Source organism: Corythoichthys intestinalis, chromosome 19 (assembly GCF_030265065.1).
Source record: "Corythoichthys intestinalis isolate RoL2023-P3 chromosome 19, ASM3026506v1, whole genome shotgun sequence".
Lineage (NCBI taxonomy): Eukaryota > Metazoa > Chordata > Actinopteri > Syngnathiformes > Syngnathidae > Corythoichthys > Corythoichthys intestinalis.
The window spans coordinates 38,127,020-38,150,949 of NC_080413.1; the positions used below are offsets into that span (position 1 = coordinate 38,127,020).

Below are 23,930 nucleotides of genomic sequence, written 5' to 3' on the forward strand. Positions count from 1 at the left end.
GACGGATGAGCTAGCTAACGATTCCATCGAGGAATTCGTCTCTGCCGGTCCAAAATCGTACGCGTATCAGACGAGACAAACCAAAAAAACAGTAATAAAAGTCAAGGGGATCACTCAGACTTATGCTTGTTCACAGCGTGTGAATTTTGATACTATAAAGGACTTGGTCGACGGGTATGTCGATCACTGTGGCGTTGGCACCCCCAGGACTATAAACACTCCGCAACACATCATTGTGCGTGACAAAAAGTCGTTTGAGCTAAGAAATAAATCATTTCAGAAAACATTTAAAGTCGTGTACGACAAACGACGGTTATTAGCCGGCGGTAAAACTCTTCCTTTTGGTTATTAAGGAAATGGAAATGTCTGAGGTTGGTTTCGACCCCCGCTTCCAAATGCCATGCTCTATTTTATTAGCAGGCCCTAGCGGGGCTGGGAAAACGTTTTTTGTAAAGAAGCTTTTGGAGAATTGTAAACATGTGATGACATATGTGCCTGAAAATGTTGTTTGGATTTACACATCAATGCAACCCATGTATTTAGAGCTGAAGGAACAAAATAAAGAAATTCAATTTTTGAAAGGCATTCCTGATTCATTCGAGGACGAGAGACTCTTTCCAACAAACCAAAGCCATCTCATAATTCTAGATGATGTCATTTTTCAAGCCTTGGACCACCCAGAAGTGGTTAGATTATTTACACAATACAGACATCATTGTAACAAGAGTGTGATTCTTTTGACTCAAAACATATTTCATCAAGGCAAATATAGCCGCACTATCAGCTTAAATAGTAATTATATCATACTGTTTAAAAATCCTCGAGATCAACTGCAGACAAGTGTGTTGGCCAACCAGATGTTCCCTTCCAAGAAAAAGTATTTTTTAGAATGTTATGAAGATGCCACACGTGTACCTCACGGCTACTTAATTGTAGATCTCACCCCAAACTGTCCAGAACGATACAGACTGAGGACAGGTGTGCTTCCTCATCAGTGGCCTACCGTGTATATTTCTAAGGCCTAGCATGTCTACTCTCTTAAAAACCAACGCCCCTCTACTCAAAGCGCTTTTTCAGGCCAAACCTGAGAAACGTAAGGACATACTGAAACGAAGTCCAGACAGTCTGGTCAAAGCGTTGTGTGAAATTGCCCTTAACCTTGTACGTGGGAACATTCCTCTTACGTCAACACAACTCAAAAAGCTGAAAAAACAAAGGACGGTGATCCGTCTACTGGCCGACAGGAGAAAAAGCTTGAAAAGAAAAAGAGCTGCCTTGCAGCAGAAAGGCGGTTTTATTTTCCCTTTGTTGGCAACACTGGCTCCTGTCCTGGGTAGTGTTATAGGTGGTTTGATCAGAAAAGACTGATAAACATGACCCTCAGAACAGCGGACAAAATGTTTTTGATTTCCCCACAACAACTAGAACGGCTGAGGAACACAGAGCCCAACATTCGGCAGAAAGCCGAGCATGATCTGGATATAAAAATGAGAGAGGTTCTAGAGAATCGCTCTTTGAGTCAATACGATAAAATTAAAAAGTATGAAGCTCTGATGCAACGTTACTTAAGTCTTTTGAAACAAGGGGAGAAGGAGCCTCGGAATGTCACATTGACCCTCCCCACAGCGACTTACCAACACAACACAAGCGTTGATGGAGAAGGAGCGGTTGTAAAGAAGGAGGAGGAGCCATGGCATGATCTGGTGCAAAACTTTCCAATCAGTTATCGCAAAAACGCTCTATTTGTGTTAAAAAAATTTGTCGACAATGATAAAAGCTGGACATCGCGAAACGAATTCATATTCCGAGGTAGACCCATTATCGGCTCGCACATGATTGATCTCCTCAAACATCTGACATCTACTGGAAAAACAGTCATGATACCACCCCCTAGAGGTTGGGATGAGTTCCTGCATACACTGCGTGAATTAAACATCCCCGAGACTTCCATCTCGAATCCACATGCTCGTGAACAGTTCCGACGATTAAAACTTGACGACGGTTTGGAGTTTAACGACCAGCCTAAGGCGCATCCGAAAAAAAGAAGAGCGAAGAGAGAGAGGTCGTCGCCTCACAAGTGGATTGGATTAAATGAGTAATGCACACGAGAAAATATTCTGGTTTTTTTTTTCATTTATTGAATAAAATGTTTGTAAAAAGTCAAGCGTTTACAGACAATGACATTTTTTAAACTTTTGCAACGAGCATGATCGCTGACCATAGCATGCATCATAGGTAAACATTTGATGACGTTTAACAAAAGTAGATACCATGGAGTCATTTTTAAGTGTGTCATCGCTATAGCAAGCTAATACATCATGAAATGAAAGGCCGCAGCCTCGCTGAATTAAGTAATATACACAATGTTGACCACATGTGATTGAGAGCTCGTTCTGTAGTTGGTAGGTGTGGTATATTATTCGGTTGGCGTGTTTTTCCAAAAAAGAGATGATACTCGGGGGATAATAGTCCAAATCTGGAGGCAGGCCATAGGCGTCAAAGAATGTTGCCACATTATTCTCCTCCAAGGTCAAGGCGAGCCAGTGCTCCCCCGGTTGGCTACGCGGGTGGGTGTTTACAATAAAATGTCTCGCCGGGGTGGGGGTTAAAGAGTTTAACTCATCAGAGGCGTAGACACCTCCAAATAACTTCCCCTGGAGGCGGGTCATCAGAGTTTCCAGGGCTCTCCCGTCCATCCCTCAGTAATAGTCCACCAGTACTTGCCGTTTTGAGTCTATTTCCAGAATAGAGTCATAGCATGCGTAGACAATAAGTGTGACTGTGTGAGGCAGTGGAGCTTTGAATCTCATCTCCAATCTGACACTACCGTTAGACACAGTCGATAATGCAGATGTGTCGTCGTTAGCGCTCAAATTGAACACATATAGAGCATAGCCGTCCATGAAATCCTCGTGATCAATACAGAGAGGCAGATCCTTCAAATGTCTGCCTGTAGACGTAAACAAATTATAAAACTCGCGAGCGGCATTCCTTTCGGAAAATTGTGGTTGAAAAGGTTTCGAGGGGATTTGTCTTCCTTCCTGCGTCAGAGCTAAATACTCCATGTTATAATTAGCAAAGTTGAAAGGGTTACTTTCTCGACGACCCGTGAACGCCGTGTGTGCAACTAGGCCAACTACGACATAACGAGGCATTGGTCCGAGGAAAAGGTTATCTTGCTGACACGTTCGAGATTGTTGAGGGATAGAGTACGTTTTTACGTTAATACGTGACAGGGGGTACAAAGCGTTCTCTTTGCGGAGTGCAGCCTCGTGTCCCAGAGAAACAGCTGGAGACACAGCGACCCTTTTGACAAATAAAGAAGCGCTCAATATTTTTAACTTATGATCGCTGTTAGCCGGTGAAATGAAGCAGAAATCATTGTTGGCCTTGATGAGTTTGACGCGTAAGTCCACATTGTTTAACAGGAGTCGTTCACAAAAAAATATGTCGGCATGTAGAGGGCCTATGACATAAAATGATCTGGAGCCAGCAACCCTCTGCGCTCGGTTCACCAAACCCTCATTCACAGCGTCGCCAGTAAGGTCAGTGGTGTCCATTTGTCCACTTTTATCTTTGAAAAACATACCGGCTGTGAACTGGCTCTTCAAAGAAGCGTCCGAAAAGTTTAATAAAGCTTCTATCATGGATCGATAAGGGTGTGTCGAACTGGACTGAGATATCAATCTGTCTGCCAAAGTAACATCAACTTGGGAGAATATGGTGTTAAGTGGGTAATTGATAAGCCCCACCTTCTCCGCCGCAGGTAAACGGGATCCATCGGCGTTTGTCACCTGTAATTGGAGCTGAAGCAGGGTGTCCGCGAGGTCCAGATATTTAGAACCATCGCCAGGAACAAAAAACTCGATGGGGCCGTCTTCGGTAAGGGCCGAGATCGGGAGCATCTCCACATATTGACTCCCTTCGATCGATAATTGCGTAAGGGGTGGGGCAAACAAATCCAATTCGGCCAGAGTGCATTCATGTGAACGGTGGTGTGCGAGCGCCATTTGGTATGAAGGGGTTAGGAGAAGATGTCCGCGTGGCTTCTTCGACGCTTCCTTCTGGAAACTGATCTCGGTCTAGATGCACTCGCACGCTTTTTACGTGACTTCACAGGTCGACGCCCCCTTTTAACGAGTCTCCTTGCAGGTGATTTATGAGGTCTGCGTGCCAGGGTCATGATACCGGAGCCTTCCTGTGGATCTGGCTTTTTCTGAATCCTTTCCATCACGCGCCCTGCGACGTCCGTCGCTATGTTTTTAGCGGCTGTCTGGAGGTGTGGTTTCGCCATGCTGAAACCTCTCCTAAGGAGCGGAGTTACAAATCGGAACAGCTTGGCAAAGATGGAACCCAGACCTCTTCCATATTGAATTGGTGACCCGTGGAACCCAGGTAACGCCCCTCCAGCCTGGCTTTCGTAATAATCCACTAGGCGGTAAAGGTCCGGGTGTGTTGCTAACACCACCATTTTCTCACTTTGGTCTAAAATGGAGCGTGATAATTACTTTGCCGTAAGCGAAGGGGACTGGTTTGTTCTGATCAGTTTTAATTTCTATCGCTATGTCCTCAATGTGTCTTTTGTTAAGTGGAAGATAGTAAGGCGGGTTAAACGTTTTAAAAACTGTTTCTTGGTGCTCCCCCGTTATTGGAATAGTCCTTAGTAGCGGGGCTAGGGTGTCGCCGACCGTTTGGTGTTGAATCAAGTCCGTGTATATGTAGAAATGGTAAAGACCAGCCCTAATATCGGCGGGGTGCGTGGCTGCGGTCCAATGGGGTCCACAAGTATACCATTCGTCCGCCAAGAGTCCAAATATATATGATACCGGTGGCCTGAGCCGGATTCTGAAACGCCCAGTTCCTGTGAAAAAAAATCTCCCCACGTTCCTGGCGTATGCTATTTTAATGTCAACCTCAAAATTATGTTTCAAGATTTTTTCAAACTCTTTCCCGATTGTCTCGGGATCGTTGTAATACCCTTCTGTTAAGAATAGAGTTTTAATTTTTCTTTCATCATATTCGGTAATCACTCTCTCGCCGGGTTTGGGACGACCATGATGCCAAACGTCTATAACATCAAATGATGCCTCTTCTTCTGGCACGTTGAACCAAGTATGCGGATAGGAAATCTCTGTTATGGCGACTTCCCAATTGGAATTTAAATTTATATGACTTGCTAAGTTAACTCTGTATTGGGAAATTGTATTATCTGTATAGACAGAGGCACTGGCGTTTGAAGGCAGCGTTACATAGAACCCGTCAACTAGATTCGGGTCCATGAGGTTGAATGATGACGAATGCGTTTGTTAATTTGTTTTATATGTCTATAACTTGATCCGCATCGACCCATTGATTAAATTTTGATGGCCAATTTTTCCATTGAACTAGGAATTGTCTTTTTCCATTAATCACACGTCTCTTTAGAATTTTATCGACGTGGAAAATATGATCTTTTGTTATCCTAACTTTCTGAAGTTCGCTTTCATAAAATGAGCCTTGTATCAAATCTCCATCGTAATCCGCCAGTTTATAAACAGGCGGGGTTCGTGGTAGGCATTCTTTCACAGTAAACAGTTCATTTGTAAAGCTTTGCTCATATTTCTTATCAAATATTCCTCGCAATTTTGAAATTCTGACAATATCTCCTGTTTTAAATTTCATTTTGCTAATTGTACAGGTCAGGTCTCCATAAAGATTCCGAAAAACCTGAGGACTAGTCTCAGCGTTAACTTGGATAGGTTTCATTTTAATACTAGAATGATAACTATCGTTATAACTCGATACAAGGTCTTGGAGGACATCGATGTAGCGACGGGTATTTTTAGCGGTAAAATATCGCCACATCCTGGTCTTTAGAGTCCGGTTGTATCTCTCGACGGTGGACGCTTTCAGATCGCTGGCAGTAGCAAAATGTGTAATATTATGTTTTTTCATCAGCCTCTGGAAGACCTTGTTGAAAAACTCGCGTCCATCGTCAGTTTGTATTTTCTGTGGAATGCCGCTCTCTAAAAGAACAGATTGGAATGCCTCGGTCACCTCTGAGGCCTTTTTGCTTTTTAAAGTCCTGACATAAGACATTTTGGAAAACACATCGATGACTGTTAATATATATCTAAAGCCGTCGTTAAATTCGGCTAAATTTTGAAGATCAACCAAATCACATTGGAACTGATTTAATGCTCTTGAGACAAAAACTCTATTCCTCGGGAAGTTAATTCTGGCAGATTTATGTAACGTGTAACTGTCTTGGCCTGCTAAAAAATCCTTGACTCTATCTCTGTTTATTTTTTCTCCTGTTTCCTCTTGCAAACCTCGATGGAGCCTTTCCACACCCCCAAAACTAGCTGGGTGGGTGGGGTCATAGTATAGCTTCTTCATACGCCTCTTCAGAGCCATGGTGATAAATGAACTAGTGTCATGGACTTTGTGGATTTTATACAGACACACAGAGACACAAGATTTTTTTTTTTTAATGAGTACATGGTGACAAGGAGTACAAATACTTGATACAATACAATCAAGAGAAAATATCATATGCAGCCTCGGCTAGTGTATGAGGTTTCACATTTAACTTTATAATATTTTGAAAGGCTGTCAATTCTCTCTCTATGTCTAAAGGTTGATTATTTTCAAGACAGTATTTGATACAATCAACAAACAATGTGATAATAGTTTTCAAATGGCCTGTAGTGATCTGAGTATCCCAGTTGTTGAAAATAGTTTGTACTGTTGTGGCTACACTTGGATTACTGACGCTTACACAATCTTTCACCATAGATTCCCATGGTAGATTGAAAAGCAAATTAGACAAAGGTCTAACTTTGCGCATTACAGTCAGTAATTTCTCTACTTGTTCATCTCCGGTTGAGTTAGAGTCATAACTAATAGTTCTGTCCAATATGTCCTTCCAATCAAATGTCGGGGGAGGGTCGTCCTGATCACACGTTGTAGAAGGTTCGTCCCGATTACATGTCGGAACAGGCTCTGTTGACTGGCATGATCTGTTGTTCCCCATCCTCAGACTCTAAAGTAGTATTGATCCAGGGCACGTTTGATTTCAGTGGTAAATGAATTTGCGTTCACCTCAGAGACCTTATCAGAGATATTCTTAGCCTGTTCGAGCTCCAGGAGAATTATCTCCGCCGCGGTTTCCACTTTTTTAAGCTCGGCCTTATACTCGAACAGGTTCAGCATGAATTGGATGCTCGGAAAAAAGTTTGGCGTGTACAAATGTCGAATCACAAAGTGGAAATGATTGTTATAATAATAGTCTTCGTTTATATAGAGACATGCATGCTCTTTTTGACTGGGGTGGTTCACCTGGCAACCATAGCACTCAGATTCCATGTGTTTTTCTAACACTCTACTAAGTAGATGGTAAATTGTTTTCTTAATGCAATCATATTCGTTAAGCATTAGCCAACCTTTTTGAGTCTCTCGAAAAATAAGCTCGCCATTCTCCGCATCCTTGAAGAACTCGGAAGGGGCCAAGTAATGTGGTTGAGGGGGTGTCTCAAGTGGCGGGGTCTCTTTTAAAGGGGAGGATGGGTGCTCACCCGAGAGAGGTTCTACCGATGCCTTTGAAGGTGGGGCTGTCTCTTCAGAGTTAGACGACCCCGCTGGTGTGCCATCAGAATCCGCTGACCTCTTCATGAGTCGCAGAGTGCGCACAGGTGGTGGAGCCTCAGGCGGCCAGAGGGGGGATGACGGCATGGAATCGGCTTGCTGTGTCTCCCCATCCTCGGCGTTAGGGTTGACGTTCTCAGTCAACTCTGGCTGTGAAGAGTCCTCAGACCTGGTAGCGGCTGATCTCACCCCTGACGCATGCATCGGTAGTGGGGGATCGTCCGTCCCGATGGCCGATGATGGCTCAGGATCAGCTTGCTGTGTTTCGCCATCCTCAGCGGTAGGGTTGACGAGTTCAGGCCCATCACAGGTAACGCTCTCCGTCCAAGTACTGGCGAGTAGTGGGGTATTAGATTCCATATCGTCCTCAAACACTACTCCACGATCCGTTTCAAACGGTGTCCAGATGGTGGACAAACGTCTCCGGGTCGGTCTGGATCCAGGCATCATGGAGTTTCCTTCAAAAAAGTGATATAAGCGGCTCCGTTGTAGGTTTGGAGTGAGCTATGTGCCCCGCCAATCTGTGGTATATATACATGAAAAGGGGGTGTGGTGTTATTGGAGGCGGGGGGCGTGGTTGGGGTGGGGCTTCTCTTTTTTAAAAAAATAACTTTGTACCGCGAGGTTGGCTACACAAACGTTAACGCCTTTTTAACGCCCACCTCATTATGCCAAAGACGGCTGCTTTGGAAGAGGGCGGAGATTCTCACGGAGAACTCCCTCATCAGATCATTCCAATCTAACAGAGGGACCGCCATGATGATCATAAACACTCCGCATTCGCTGTTAAATGATTCTAACTGGAATTCCAACTCATCATGACAGACGCTTTGATCATCTTCCTTCTCCAAACCCTCTTGTAACTTAATCTTCACTCTGAAGAACCACCGTCCACTGTTTGAATTTCTGGAGAGCCAAACAAAGCTCAAATCTTCCCACGCTTCCGATGAAGATAAACACTTTTCCAACACACCAGGTATGAGGTCCTTTATAACACCCCAATCATTAGAATTAAGCATGCCTATGTCAGCCGGCAGCATGTTGTCGTTGTCCTCATATTTACTGAAGAAACACAGCTCACCCATCGCATAGTTGAACCGGAACCCCCATGATCCTGAGTCAGGTAAAGGTCTAACCTCTTCCAGCTCCTCACTAGGCGGGTATTGCACACGCCTTAGGTACATCTGCATTTTGCGGGGGGCACCCGTGACCGCATTGGGTCGTTCCCGGCTAATGTTAACACACGTCTCGTTAATCATGGCTCCCCTCACGGTAGCTTGTTGAGAATGCCGGTTAGCTCGCTTTGGCTACGACTAGCCCAGGCGCTAGCCACGCCCTACTACTTCCGATTCTTCGTTAGGACATGTACGGACATGTCCCCGGAACACGCATTAGCACGCATGCGCTAAACACGCCCTACTACTTCCGATTCACATGTACGGACATGTCCCCGGAACACGCATTAGCACGCATGCGCTAAACACGCCCCCTCCACACACTACGTTTTTTTCTAGGGGGGACATGTACGGACATAACCCATAACACGCCTAGCACGCATGCGCTAAACTTCAAAGTTGTTAAACATCTGCCATGACCAATAGTGATCAAAGGACTACGATCAAAAGGGGTCCGGGGGCGGGGGTCATTAATCATCTGTCAGCACCAATAGAGATCAAAGGACTACGATCAAAGGGGTAAAGGGGGGGGGGGGGTCATCAATCACCTGTCAGCACCAATAGAGATCAAAGGACCACGATCAAAGGGGAAGGGGAGGGAGGGGTCATCAATCATCTGTCATCATCAATAGAGATCAAAGGACTACAATCAAAGGGGGCGGGGTCATAGAGGTCAAAGTCATAAATCAACGGGGCATGAACCCTACTTGACACAAGGTGTATTTTATTACTCTCTCCTGCAGCCACAACTTCGAGGACCAACCACTATACGAAGACTGCACCGTCTTCGGCTGTCAGGGACTGGAATGTGTGCCCAACGGTGCTGGCGAAAGCCAAGTGACTACAGGCAAAGCAGCAGACGAGCTAGCCAGGAGTCAAACCTAGAATCTCCTGATCCGTAGTCAGGCGCGTTATCCATTGCGCCACTAGCCCTCGTCATGGTGGAAGGATCCATGTATTCCAGACTTGAAAAGAGAGGAACCAACAAAGGCAAATCTGTTAGCATCTTCTCAAAAGGAAGGGGAATCCCCAGGTGCTGTGACCCAGGTTTGAAATGGGGTTCCTGCGGCCACAACGCAGAGTACTAACCACTATACGATCATGGCACTTTTTGATGTCGGTCAACTGGACTGTCTATTATCGGAATGTCTGTCCAAAATGTTGGCAAAAGCCAAGCTACGACAAGCAAAACAGCTGACAAGCTCGAAAGGATTGAGCCACGAGCCGTAAACAAGAGCAACGGGTCCATTTGTGCCACACTTGAAAATAGTTCAACCAGCAAAGGGAAGTCAGTTAGTCTCTTCTCAAAAGGCAGGGAAATCTTGAAGTGCATTGACTCGGATTTGAACCAGAATTTGAGCAGCCAAAATACAGATTACGAACCACAATAAGATCATAGGACTGTTATCTATCAGTCGACTGGGCTGTCAAGGACTGGAATCAGTGCCCAAAGGTGCTGGCGACAGCCAAGCGCCTACAAGCAAAACTGTTGACAAATTAGCCAGAATTGGGCCACTAGCCCTATTCATGAGCGATGGGTCTATATGTGCTACACTTGAAAATGGTTGAACAAGCAATGGGAAGTCACTCAGAATCTTCTCAAAAGGTAGGAGAAAAAACAGGTGCCGTGACCCGGGGTTCCTGCGGCCACAACGCAGAGTACTAACCACTATACGATCACGGCACTTTTCGCTTTCAGTTAACTGGACTGTCTGTTATCGGAATGTCTGTCCAAGGTGTTGGCAAAAGCCAAGCTATGACAAGCAAAACAGCTGATAAGCTCGAAAGGATTGCGCCACGAGCCTAAATCATAAGCAACGGGTCCATTTGTGCCACACTTGAAAATAGTTGAACCAGCAAAAGGAAGTCAGTTAGAGTCTTCTCAAAAGGCAGGGAAATCTTGAAGTACATTGACTCGGATTTGAAGCAGAATTTGAGCAGCCAAAACACAGAGTACTAAACACAATATGATCACAGCACTGTTTTCTATCAGTCAATTGGGCTGTCACAGACTGGAATGAGTGTCCAAAGGTGCTGGTGTCCAAAGGTACTAACCACTATACGATCACGGCACTGTTTGCTTTCAGTTAACTGGACTGTCTGATATCAGAATGTCTGTCCAAGGTGTTGGCAAAAGCCAAGCTACTATAAGCAAAACAGCTGACAAGCTCGAAAGGATTGAGCCACGAGCCGTAAACAAGAGCAACGGGTCCATTTGTGCCACACTTGAAAATAGTTCAACCAGCAAAGGGAAGTCAGTTAGTCTCTTCTCAAAAGGCAGGGAAATCTTGAAGTGCATTGACTCGGATTTGAACCAGAATTTGAGCAGCCAAAATACAGATTACGAACCAATATAAGATCATAGGACTGTTATCTGTCAGTCGACTGGGCTGTCAAGGACTGGAATCAGTGCCCAAAGGTGCTGGTGACAGCCAAGCGCCTACAGGCAAAACTGTTGACAAATTAGCCAGAATTGGGCCACTAGCCCTATTCATGAGCGATGGGTCTATGTGTGCTACACTTGAAAATGGTTGAACAAGCAATGGGAAGTCACTCAGAATCTTCTCAAAAGGTTGGAGAAAAAACAGGTGCCGTGACCCGGGTTTGAACCGGGGTTCCTGCGGCCACAACGCAGAGTACTAACCACTATACGATCACGGCACTTTTCGCGTTCAGGTAACTGGACTGTCTGTTATCGGAATGTCTGTCCAAGGTGTTGGCAAAAGCCATGCTATGACAAGCAAAACAGCTGACAAGCTCGAAAGGATTGCGCCACGAGCCTAAATCATAAGCAACGGGTCCATTTGTGCCACACTTGAAAATAGTTGAACCAGCAAAAGGAAGTCAGTTAGAGTCTTCTCAAAAGGCAGGGAAATCTTGAAGTGCATTGACTTGGATTTGAAGCAGAATTTGAGCAGCCAAAACACAGAGTACTAAACACAATATGATCACAGCACTGTTTTCTATCAGTCATTTGGGCTGTCACAGACTGGAATGAGTGTCCAAAGGTGCTGGTGTCCAAAGGTACTAACCACTATACGATCACGGCACTGTTTGCTTTCAGTTAACTGGACTGTCTGTTATCGGAATGTCTGTCCAAGGTGTTGGCAAAAGCCAAGCTACTATAAGCAAAACAGCTGACAAGCTCGAAAGGATTGCGCCACGAGTCTCAATCATGAGCAACGGGTCCATTTGTGCCACACTTGAAAGTATTTGAAACAGCAAAGGGAAGTCAGTTAGAATCTTCTCGAAAGGTAGGGGAATCCCCAGGTGCCGTGAGCCGGGTTTGAAAATGGTGTTCCTGCAGCCACAACTTCGAGGACCAACCACTATACGAAGACCGCACCGTCTTCGGCTGTCAGGGACTGGAATGTGTACCCGACGGTGCTGGCGAAAGCCAAGTGACTACAGGCAAAACAGCAGGCGAGCTAGCCAGGAGTCGAACCTAGAATCTCCTGATCCGTAGTCAGGCGCGTTATCCATTGCGCCACTAGCCCTCGTCATGGTGGTTGGATCCATTTATTCCAGACTTGAAAAGAGAGGAACCAACAAAGGCAAATCTGTTAGCATCTTCTCAAAAGGAAGGGGAATCCCCAGGTGCTGTGACCCAGGTTTGAAATGGGGTTCCTGCGGCCACAACGCAGAGTACTAACCACTATACGATCATGGCACTTTTTGATGTCGGTCAACTGGACTGTCTATTATCGGAGTGTCTGTCCAAAATGTTGGCAAAAGCCAAGCTACGACAAGCAAAACAGCTGACAAGCTCGAAAGGATTGAGCCACGAGCCGTAAACAAGAGCAACGGGTCCATTTGTGCCACACTTGAAAATAGTTCAACCAGCAAAGGGAAGTCAGTTAGTCTCTTCTCAAAAGGCAGGGAAATCTTGAAGTGCATTGACTCGGATTTGAACCAGAATTTGAGCAGCCAAAATACAGATTACGAACCACAATAAGATCATAGGACTGTTATCTATCAGTCGACTGGGCTGTCAAGGACTGGAATCAGTGCCCAAAGGTGCTGGTGACAGCCAAGCGCCTACAGGCAAAACTGTTGACAAATTAGCCAGAATTGGGCCACTAGCCCTATTCATGAGCGATGGGTCTATGTGTGCTACACTTGAAAATGGTTGAACAAGCAATGGGAAGTCACTCAGAATCTTCTCAAAAGGTAGGAGAAAAAACAGGTGCCGTGACCCGGGTTTGAACCGGGGTTCCTGCAGCCACAACGCAGAGTACTAACCACTATACGATCACGGCACTTTTCGCTTTCAGGTAACTGGACTGTCTGTTATCGGAATGTCTGTCCAAGGTGTTGGCAAAAGCCAAGCTATGACAAGCAAAACAGCTGACAAGCTCGAAAGGATTGCGCCACGAGCCTAAATCATAAGCAACGGGTCCATTTGTGCCACACTTGAAAATAGTTGAACCAGCAAAAGGAAGTCAGTTAGAGTCTTCTCAAAAGGCAGGGAAATCTTGAAGTGCATTGACTCGGATTTGAAGCAGAATTTGAGCAGCCAAAACACAGAGTACTAAACACAATATGATCACAGCACTGTTTTCTATCAGTCATTTGGGCTGTCACAGACTGGAATGAGTGTCCAAAGGTGCTGGTGTCCAAAGGTACTAACCACTATACGATCACGGCACTGTTTGCTTTCAGTTAACTGGACTGTCTGTTATCGGAATGTCTGTCCAAGGTGTTGGCAAAAGCCAAGCTACTATAAGCAAAACAGCTGACAAGCTCGAAAGGATTGCGCCACGAGTCTCAATCATGAGCAACGGGTCCATTTGTGACACACTTGAAAGTATTTGAAACAGCAAAGCGAAGTCAGTTAGAATCTTCTCGAAAGGTAGGGGAATCCCCAGGTGCCGTGAGCCGGGTTTGAAAATGGTGTTCCTGCAGCCACAACTTCGAGGACCAACCACTATACGAAGACTGCACCGTCTTCGGCTGTCAGGGACTGGAATGTGTGCCCAACGGTGCTGGCGAAAGCCAAGTGACTACAGGTAAAGCAGCAGACGAGCTAGCCAGGAGTCGAACCTAGAATCTCCTGATCCGTAGTCAGGCGCGTTATCCATTGCGCCACTAGCCCTCGTCATGGTGGAAGGATCCATGTATTCCAGACTTGAAAAGAGAGGAACCAACAAAGGCAAATCTGTTAGCATCTTCTCAAAAGGAAGGGGAATCCCCAGGTGCTGTGACCCAGGTTTGAAATGGGGTTCCTGCGGCCACAACGCAGAGTACTAACCACTATACGATCATGGCACTTTTTGATGTCGGTCAACTGGACTGTCTATTATCGGAATGTCTGTCCAAAATGTTGGCAAAAGCCAAGCTACGACAAGCAAAACAGCTGACAAGCTCGAAAGGATTGAGCCACGAGCCGTAAACAAGAGCAACGGGTCCATTTGTGCCACACTTGAAAATAGTTCAACCAGCAAAGGGAAGTCAGTTAGTCTCTTCTCAAAAGGCAGGGAAATCTTGAAGTGCATTGACTCGGATTTGAACCAGAATTTGAGCAGCCAAAATACAGATTACGAACCACAATAAGATCATAGGACTGTTATCTATCAGTCGACTGGGCTGTCAAGGACTGGAATCAGTGCCCAAAGGTGCTGGCGACAGCCAAGCGCCTACAAGCAAAACTGTTGACAAATTAGCCAGAATTGGGCCACTAGCCCTATTCATGAGCGATGGGTCTATATGTGCTACACTTGAAAATGGTTGAACAAGCAATGGGAAGTCACTCAGAATCTTCTCAAAAGGTAGTAGAAAAAACAGGTGCCGTGACCCGGGGTTCCTGCGGCCACAACGCAGAGTACTAACCACTATACGATCACGGCACTTTTCGCTTTCAGTTAACTGGACTGTCTGTTATCGGAATGTCTGTCCAAGGTGTTGGCAAAAGCCAAGCTATGACAAGCAAAACAGCTGATAAGCTCGAAAGGATTGCGCCACGAGCCTAAATCATAAGCAACGGGTCCATTTGTGCCACACTTGAAAATAGTTGAACCAGCAAAAGGAAGTCAGTTAGAGTCTTCTCAAAAGGCAGGGAAATCTTGAAGTACATTGACTCGGATTTGAAGCAGAATTTGAGCAGCCAAAACACAGAGTACTAAACACAATATGATCACAGCACTGTTTTCTATCAGTCAATTGGGCTGTCACAGACTGGAATGAGTGTCCAAAGGTGCTGGTGTCCAAAGGTACTAACCACTATACGATCACGGCACTGTTTGCTTTCAGTTAACTGGACTGTCTGTTATCAGAATGTCTGTCCAAGGTGTTGGCAAAAGCCAAGCTACTATAAGCAAAACAGCTGACAAGCTCGAAAGGATTGAGCCTCGAGCCGTAAACAAGAGCAACGGGTCCATTTGTGCCACACTTGAAAATAGTTCAACCAGCAAAGGGAAGTCAGTTAGTCTCTTCTCAAAAGGCAGGGAAATCTTGAAGTGCATTGACTCGGATTTGAACCAGAATTTGAGCAGCCAAAATACAGATTACGAACCAATATAAGATCATAGGACTGTTATCTGTCAGTCGACTGGGCTGTCAAGGACTGGAATCAGTGCCCAAAGGTGCTGGTGACAGCCAAGCGCCTACAGGCAAAACTGTTGACAAATTAGCCAGAATTGGGCCACTAGCCCTATTCATGAGCGATGGGTCTATGTGTGCTACACTTGAAAATGGTTGAACAAGCAATGGGAAGTCACTCAGAATCTTCTCAAAAGGTTGGAGAAAAAACAGGTGCCGTGACCCGGGGTTCCTGCGGCCACAACGCAGAGTACTAACCACTATACGATCACGGCACTTTTCGCGTTCAGGTAACTGGACTGTCTGTTATCGGAATGTCTGTCCAAGGTGTTGGCAAAAGCCATGCTATGACAAGCAAAACAGCTGACAAGCTCGAAAGGATTGCGCCACGAGCCTAAATCATAAGCAACGGGTCCATTTGTGCCACACTTGAAAATAGTTGAACCAGCAAAAGGAAGTCAGTTAGAGTCTTCTCAAAAGGCAGGGAAATCTTGAAGTGCATTGACTTGGATTTGAAGCAGAATTTGAGCAGCCAAAACACAGAGTACTAAACACAATATGATCACAGCACTGTTTTCTATCAGTCATTTGGGCTGTCACAGACTGGAATGAGTGTCCAAAGGTGCTGGTGTCCAAAGGTACTAACCACTATACGATCACGGCACTGTTTGCTTTCAGTTAACTGGACTGTCTGTTATCGGAATGTCTGTCCAAGGTGTTGGCAAAAGCCAAGCTACTATAAGCAAAACAGCTGACAAGCTCGAAAGGATTGCGCCACGAGTCTCAATCATGAGCAACGGGTCCATTTGTGCCACACTTGAAAGTATTTGAAACAGCAAAGGGAAGTCAGTTAGAATCTTCTCGAAAGGTAGGGGAATCCCCAGGTGCCGTGAGCCGGGTTTGAAAATGGTGTTCCTGCAGCCACAACTTCGAGGACCAACCACTATACGAAGACCGCACCGTCTTCGGCTGTCAGGGACTGGAATGTGTACCCGACGGTGCTGGCGAAAGCCAAGTGACTACAGGCAAAACAGCAGGCGAGCTAGCCAGGAGTCGAACCTAGAATCTCCTGATCCGTAGTCAGGCGCGTTATCCATTGCGCCACTAGCCCTCGTCATGGTGGTTGGATCCATTTATTCCAGACTTGAAAAGAGAGGAACCAACAAAGGCAAATCTGTTAGCATCTTCTCAAAAGGAAGGGGAATCCCCAGGTGCTGTGACCCAGGTTTGAAATGGGGTTCCTGCGGCCACAACGCAGAGTACTAACCACTATACGATCATGGCACTTTTTGATGTCGGTCAACTGGACTGTCTATTATCGGAATGTCTGTCCAAAATGTTGGCAAAAGCCAAGCTACGACAAGCAAAACAGCTGACAAGCTCGAAAGGATTGAGCCACGAGCCGTAAACAAGAGCAACGGGTCCATTTGTGCCACACTTGAAAATAGTTCAACCAGCAAAGGGAAGTCAGTTAGTCTCTTCTCAAAAGGCAGGGAAATCTTGAAGTGCATTGACTCGGATTTGAACCAGAATTTGAGCAGCCAAAATACAGATTACGAACCACAATAAGATCATAGGACTGTTATCTATCAGTCGACTGGGCTGTCAAGGACTGGAATCAGTGCCCAAAGGCGCTGCCGACAGCCAAGCGCCTACAAGCAAAACTGTTGACAAATTAGCCAGAATTGGGCCACTAGCCCTATTCATGAGCGATGGGTCTATATGTGCTACACTTGAAAATGGTTGAACAAGCAATGGGAAGTCACTCAGAATCTTCTCAAAAGGTAGTAGAAAAAACAGGTGCCGTGACCCGGGGTTCCTGCGGCCACAACGCAGAGTACTAACCACTATACGATCACGGCACTTTTCGCTTTCAGGTAACTGGACTGTCTGTTATCGGAATGTCTGTCCAAGGTGTTGGCAAAAGCCAAGCTATGACAAGCAAAACAGCTGACAAGCTCGAAAGGATTGCGCCACGAGCCTAAATCATAAGCAACGGGTCCATTTGTGCCACACTTGAAAATAGTTGAACCAGCAAAAGGAAGTCAGTTAGAGTCTTCTCAAAAGGCAGGGAAATCTTGAAGTGCATTGACTCGGATTTGAAGCAGAATTTGAGCAGCCAAAACACAGAGTACTAAACACAATATGATCACAGCACTGTTTTCTATCAGTCATTTGGGCTGTCACAGACTGGAATGAGTGTCCAAAGGTGCTGGTGTCCAAAGGTACTAACCACTATACGATCACGGCACTGTTTGCTTTCAGTTAACTGGACTGTCTGTTATCGGAATGTCTGTCCAAGGTGTTGGCAAAAGCCAAGCTACTATAAGCAAAACAGCTGACAAGCTCGAAAGGATTGCGCCACGAGTCTCAATCATGAGCAACGGGTCCATTTGTGACACACTTGAAAGTATTTGAAACAGCAAAGCGAAGTCAGTTAGAATCTTCTCGAAAGGTAGGGGAATCCCCAGGTGCCGTGAGCCGGGTTTGAAAATGGTGTTCCTGCAGCCACAACTTCGAGGACCAACCACTATACGAAGACTGCACCGTCTTCGGCTGTCAGGGACTGGAATGTGTGCCCAACGGTGCTGGCGAAAGCCAAGTGACTACAGGTAAAGCAGCAGACGAGCTAGCCAGGAGTCGAACCTAGAATCTCCTGATCCGTAGTCAGGCGCGTTATCCATTGCGCCACTAGCCCTCGTCATGGTGGAAGGATCCATGTATTCCAGACTTGAAAAGAGAGGAACCAACAAAGGCAAATCTGTTAGCATCTTCTCAAAAGGAAGGGGAATCCCCAGGTGCTGTGACCCAGGTTTGAAATGGGGTTCCTGCGGCCACAACGCAGAGTACTAACCACTATACGATCATGGCACTTTTTGATGTCGGTCAACTGGACTGTCTATTATCGGAATGTCTGTCCAAAATGTTGGCAAAAGCCAAGCTACGACAAGCAAAACAGCTGACAAGCTCGAAAGGATTGAGCCACGAGCCGTAAACAAGAGCAACGGGTCCATTTGTGCCACACTTGAAAATAGTTCAACCAGCAAAGGGAAGTCAGTTAGTCTCTTCTCAAAAGGCAGGGAAATCTTGAAGTGCATTGACTCGGATTTGAACCAGAATTTGAGCAGCCAAAATACAGATTACGAACCACAATAAGATCATAGGACTGTTATCTATCAGTCGACTGGGCTGTCAAGGACTGGAATCAGTGCCCAAAGGTGCTGGCGACAGCCAAGCGCCTACAAGCAAAACTGTTGACAAATTAGCCAGAATTGGGCCACTAGCCCTATTCATGAGCGATGGGTCTATATGTGCTACACTTGAAAATGGTTGAACAAGCAATGGGAAGTCACTCAGAATCTTCTCAAAAGGTAGTAGAAAAAACAGGTGCCGTGACCCGGGGTTCCTGCGGCCACAACGCAGAGTACTAACCACTATACGATCACGGCACTTTTCGCTTTCAGTTAACTGGACTGTCTGTTATCGGAATGTCTGTCCAAGGTGTTGGCAAAAGCCAAGCTATGACAAGCAAAACAGCTGATAAGCTCGAAAGGATTGCGCCACGAGCCTAAATCATAAGCAACGGGTCCATTTGTGCCACACTTGAAAATAGTTGAACCAGCAAAAGGAAGTCAGTTAGAGTCTTCTCAAAAGGCAGGGAAATCTTGAAGTACATTGACTCGGATTTGAAGCAGAATTTGAGCAGCCAAAACACAGAGTACTAAACACAATATGATCACAGCACTGTTTTCTATCAGTCAATTGGGCTGTCACAGACTGGAATGAGTGTCCAAAGGTGCTGGTGTCCAAAGGTACTAACCACTATACGATCACGGCACTGTTTGCTTTCAGTTAACTGGACTGTCTGTTATCAGAATGTCTGTCCAAGGTGTTGGCAAAAGCCAAGCTACTATAAGCAAAACAGCTGACAAGCTCGAAAGGATTGAGCCTCGAGCCGTAAACAAGAGCAACGGGTCCATTTGTGCCACACTTGAAAATAGTTCAACCAGCAAAGGGAAGTCAGTTAGTCTCTTCTCAAAAGGCAGGGAAATCTTGAAGTGCATTGACTCGGATTTGAACCAGAATTTGAGCAGCCAAAATACAGATTACGAACCAATATAAGATCATAGGACTGTTATCTGTCAGTCGACTGGGCTGTCAAGGACTGGAATCAGTGCCCAAAGGTGCTGGTGACAGCCAAGCGCCTACAGGCAAAACTGTTGACAAATTAGCCAGAATTGGGCCACTAGCCCTATTCATGAGCGATGGGTCTATGTGTGCTACACTTGAAAATGGTTGAACAAGCAATGGGAAGTCACTCAGAATCTTCTCAAAAGGTTGGAGAAAAAACAGGTGCCGTGACCCGGGTTTGAACCGGGGTTCCTGCGGCCACAACGCAGAGTACTAACCACTATACGATCACGGCACTTTTCGCGTTCAGGTAACTGGACTGTCTGTTATCGGAATGTCTGTCCAAGGTGTTGGCAAAAGCCATGCTATGACAAGCAAAACAGCTGACAAGCTCGAAAGGATTGCGCCACGAGCCTAAATCATAAGCAACGGGTCCATTTGTGCCACACTTGAAAATAGTTGAACCAGCAAAAGGAAGTCAGTTAGAGTCTTCTCAAAAGGCAGGGAAATCTTGAAGTGCATTGACTTGGATTTGAAGCAGAATTTGAGCAGCCAAAACACAGAGTACTAAACACAATATGATCACAGCACTGTTTTCTATCAGTCATTTGGGCTGTCACAGACTGGAATGAGTGTCCAAAGGTGCTGGTGTCCAAAGGTACTAACCACTATACGATCACGGCACTGTTTGCTTTCAGTTAACTGGACTGTCTGTTATCGGAATGTCTGTCCAAGGTGTTGGCAAAAGCCAAGCTACTATAAGCAAAACAGCTGACAAGCTCGAAAGGATTGCGCCACGAGTCTCAATCATGAGCAACGGGTCCATTTGTGCCACACTTGAAAGTATTTGAAACAGCAAAGGGAAGTCAGTTAGAATCTTCTCGAAAGGTAGGGGAATCCCCAGGTGCCGTGAGCCGGGTTTGAAAATGGTGTTCCTGCAGCCACAACTTCGAGGACCAACCACTATACGAAGACCGCACCGTCTTCGGCTGTCAGGGACTGGAATGTGTACCCGACGGTGCTGGCGAAAGCCAAGTGACTACAGGCAAAACAGCAGGCGAGCTAGCCAGGAGTCGAACCTAGAATCTCCTGATCCGTAGTCAGGCGCGTTATCCATTGCGCCACTAGCCCTCGTCATGGTGGTTGGATCCATTTATTCCAGACTTGAAAAGAGAGGAACCAACAAAGGCAAATCTGTTAGCATCTTCTCAAAAGGAAGGGGAATCCCCAGGTGCTGTGACCCAGGTTTGAAATGGGGTTCCTGCGGCCACAACGCAGAGTACTAACCACTATACGATCATGGCACTTTTTGATGTCGGTCAACTGGACTGTCTATTATCGGAATGTCTGTCCAAAATGTTGGCAAAAGCCAAGCTACGACAAGCAAAACAGCTGACAAGCTCGAAAGGATTGAGCCACGAGCCGTAAACAAGAGCAACGGGTCCATTTGTGCCACACTTGAAAATAGTTCAACCAGCAAAGGGAAGTCAGTTAGTCTCTTCTCAAAAGGCAGGGAAATCTTGAAGTGCATTGACTCGGATTTGAACCAGAATTTGAGCAGCCAAAATACAGATTACGAACCACAATAAGATCATAGGACTGTTATCTATCAGTCGACTGGGCTGTCAAGGACTGGAATCAGTGCACAAGGGGCTGGTGACAGCCAAGCGCCTACAGGCAAAACTGTTGACAAATTAGCCAGAATTGGGCCACTAGCCCTATTCATGAGCGATGGGTCTATGTGTGCTACACTTGAAAATGGTTGAACAAGCAATGGGAAGTCACTCAGAATCTTCTCAAAAGGTAGGAGAAAAAACAGGTGCCGTGACCCGGGTTTGAACCGGGGTTCCTGCAGCCACAACGCAGAGTACTAACCACTATACGATCACGGCACTTTTCGCTTTCAGGTAACTGGACTGTCTGTTATCGGAATGTCTGTCCAAGGTGTTGGCAAAAGCCAAGCTATGACAAGCAAAACAGCTGACAAGCTCGAAAGGATTGCGCCACGAGCCTAAATCATAAGCAACGGGTCCATTTGTGCCACACTTGAAAATAGTTGAACCAGCAAAAGGAAGTCAGTTAGAGTCTTCTCAAAAGGCAGGGAAATCTTGAAGTGCATTGACTCGGATTTGAAGCAGAATTTGAGCAGCCAAAACACAGAGTACTAAACACAATATGATCACAGCACTGTTTTCTATCAGTCATTTGGGCTGTCACAGACTGGAATGAGTGTCCAAAGGTGCTGGTGTCCAAAGGTACTAACCACTATACGATCACGGCACTGTTTGCTTTCAGTTAACTGGACTGTCTGTTATCGGAATGTCTGTCCAAGGTGTTGGCAAAAGCCAAGCTACTATAAGCAAAACAGCTGACAAGCTCGAAAGGATTGCGCCACGAGTCTCAATCATGAGCAACGGGTCCATTTGTGACACACTTGAAAGTATTTGAAACAGCAAAGCGAAGTCAGTTAGAATCTTCTCGAAAGGTAGGGGAATCCCCAGGTGCCGTGAGCCGGGTTTGAAAATGGTGTTCCTGCAGCCACAACTTCGAGGACCAACCACTATACGAAGACTGCACCGTCTTCGGCTGTCAGGGACTGGAATGTGTGCCCAACGGTGCTGGCGAAAGCCAAGTGACTACAGGCAAAGCAGCAGACGAGCTAGCCAGGAGTCGAACCTAGAATCTCCTGATCCGTAGTCAGGCGCGTTATCCATTGCGCCACTAGCCCTCGTCATGGTGGAAGGATCCATGTATTCCAGACTTGAAAAGAGAGGAACCAACAAAGGCAAATCTGTTAGCATCTTCTCAAAAGGAAGGGGAATCCCCAGGTGCTGTGACCCAGGTTTGAAATGGGGTTCCTGCGGCCACAACGCAGAGTACTAACCACTATACGATCATGGCACTTTTTGATGTCGGTCAACTGGACTGTCTATTATCGGAATGTCTGTCCAAAATGTTGGCAAAAGCCAAGCTACGACAAGCAAAACAGCTGACAAGCTCGAAAGGATTGAGCCACGAGCCGTAAACAAGAGCAACGGGTCCATTTGTGCCACACTTGAAAATAGTTCAACCAGCAAAGGGAAGTCAGTTAGTCTCTTCTCAAAAGGCAGGGAAATCTTGAAGTGCATTGACTCGGATTTGAACCAGAATTTGAGCAGCCAAAATACAGATTACGAACCACAATAAGATCATAGGACTGTTATCTATCAGTCGACTGGGCTGTCAAGGACTGGAATCAGTGCCCAAAGGTGCTGGCGACAGCCAAGCGCCTACAAGCAAAACTGTTGACAAATTAGCCAGAATTGGGCCACTAGCCCTATTCATGAGCGATGGGTCTATATGTGCTACACTTGAAAATGGTTGAACAAGCAATGGGAAGTCACTCAGAATCTTCTCAAAAGGTAGTAGAAAAAACAGGTGCCGTGACCCGGGGTTCCTGCGGCCACAGCGCAGAGTACTAACCACTATACGATCACGGCACTTTTCGCTTTCAGTTAACTGGACTGTCTGTTATCGGAATGTCTGTCCAAGGTGTTGGCAAAAGCCAAGCTATGACAAGCAAAACAGCTGATAAGCTCGAAAGGATTGCGCCACGAGCCTAAATCATAAGCAACGGGTCCATTTGTGCCACACTTGAAAATAGTTGAACCAGCAAAAGGAAGTCAGTTAGAGTCTTCTCAAAAGGCAGGGAAATCTTGAAGTACATTGACTCGGATTTGAAGCAGAATTTGAGCAGCCAAAACACAGAGTACTAAACACAATATGATCACAGCACTGTTTTCTATCAGTCAATTGGGCTGTCACAGACTGGAATGAGTGTCCAAAGGTGCTGGTGTCCAAAGGTACTAACCACTATACGATCACGGCACTGTTTGCTTTCAGTTAACTGGACTGTCTGTTATCAGAATGTCTGTCCAAGGTGTTGGCAAAAGCCAAGCTACTATAAGCAAAACAGCTGACAAGCTCGAAAGGATTGAGCCTCGAGCCGTAAACAAGAGCAACGGGTCCATTTGTGCCACACTTGAAAATAGTTCAACCAGCAAAGGGAAGTCAGTTAGTCTCTTCTCAAAAGGCAGGGAAATCTTGAAGTGCATTGACTCGGATTTGAACCAGAATTTGAGCAGCCAAAATACAGATTACGAACCAATATAAGATCATAGGACTGTTATCTGTCAGTCGACTGGGCTGTCAAGGACTGGAATCAGTGCCCACAGGTGCTGGTGACAGCCAAGCGCCTACAGGCAAAACTGTTGACAAATTAGCCAGAATTGGGCCACTAGCCCTATTCATGAGCGATGGGTCTATGTGTGCTACACTTGAAAATGGTTGAACAAGCAATGGGAAGTCACTCAGAATCTTCTCAAAAGGTTGGAGAAAAAACAGGTGCCGTGACCCGGGTTTGAACCGGGGTTCCTGCGGCCACAACGCAGAGTACTAACCACTATACGATCACGGCACTTT

General features: G+C 45.9%; 1 protein-coding gene and 12 non-coding genes across 13 annotated transcripts; all 13 read right to left on the reverse strand.

The window, feature by feature from the left end:
• Positions 1-2,699: 2,699 nt before the first annotated feature.
• On the reverse strand, positions 2,700-3,905 carry LOC130907379 (uncharacterized protein F54H12.2-like). Its single transcript, XM_057822380.1, has one exon. It carries the CDS (start codon positions 3,903-3,905, stop codon positions 2,700-2,702), a length of 1,206 nt encoding a protein of 401 aa, XP_057678363.1.
• Positions 3,906-9,661: 5,756 nt separating this feature from the next.
• Positions 9,662-9,734, reverse strand: trnar-acg (transfer RNA arginine (anticodon ACG)). Its single transcript has one exon. It is a non-coding gene; the product is annotated as a tRNA-Arg (tRNA).
• A 1,656-nt stretch (positions 9,735-11,390) lies between these two features.
• Positions 11,391-11,462, reverse strand: trnah-gug (transfer RNA histidin (anticodon GUG)). The gene has a single exon. It is a non-coding gene; the product is annotated as a tRNA-His (tRNA).
• A 763-nt stretch (positions 11,463-12,225) lies between these two features.
• On the reverse strand, positions 12,226-12,298 carry trnar-acg (transfer RNA arginine (anticodon ACG)). Its single transcript has one exon. It is a non-coding gene; the product is annotated as a tRNA-Arg (tRNA).
• A 690-nt stretch (positions 12,299-12,988) lies between these two features.
• trnah-gug (transfer RNA histidin (anticodon GUG)) lies at positions 12,989-13,060 on the reverse strand. Its single transcript has one exon. It is a non-coding gene; the product is annotated as a tRNA-His (tRNA).
• A 763-nt stretch (positions 13,061-13,823) lies between these two features.
• On the reverse strand, positions 13,824-13,896 carry trnar-acg (transfer RNA arginine (anticodon ACG)). The gene has a single exon. It is a non-coding gene; the product is annotated as a tRNA-Arg (tRNA).
• A 2,480-nt stretch (positions 13,897-16,376) lies between these two features.
• Positions 16,377-16,449, reverse strand: trnar-acg (transfer RNA arginine (anticodon ACG)). Its single transcript has one exon. It is a non-coding gene; the product is annotated as a tRNA-Arg (tRNA).
• A 1,514-nt stretch (positions 16,450-17,963) lies between these two features.
• Positions 17,964-18,036, reverse strand: trnar-acg (transfer RNA arginine (anticodon ACG)). The gene has a single exon. It is a non-coding gene; the product is annotated as a tRNA-Arg (tRNA).
• Positions 18,037-19,692: 1,656 nt separating this feature from the next.
• Positions 19,693-19,764, reverse strand: trnah-gug (transfer RNA histidin (anticodon GUG)). Its single transcript has one exon. It is a non-coding gene; the product is annotated as a tRNA-His (tRNA).
• A 763-nt stretch (positions 19,765-20,527) lies between these two features.
• trnar-acg (transfer RNA arginine (anticodon ACG)) lies at positions 20,528-20,600 on the reverse strand. Its single transcript has one exon. It is a non-coding gene; the product is annotated as a tRNA-Arg (tRNA).
• Positions 20,601-21,289: 689 nt separating this feature from the next.
• trnah-gug (transfer RNA histidin (anticodon GUG)) lies at positions 21,290-21,361 on the reverse strand. Its single transcript has one exon. It is a non-coding gene; the product is annotated as a tRNA-His (tRNA).
• Positions 21,362-22,124: 763 nt separating this feature from the next.
• On the reverse strand, positions 22,125-22,197 carry trnar-acg (transfer RNA arginine (anticodon ACG)). The gene has a single exon. It is a non-coding gene; the product is annotated as a tRNA-Arg (tRNA).
• A 1,656-nt stretch (positions 22,198-23,853) lies between these two features.
• Positions 23,854-23,925, reverse strand: trnah-gug (transfer RNA histidin (anticodon GUG)). Its single transcript has one exon. It is a non-coding gene; the product is annotated as a tRNA-His (tRNA).
• Between the last annotated feature and the right edge of the window lie 5 nt (positions 23,926-23,930).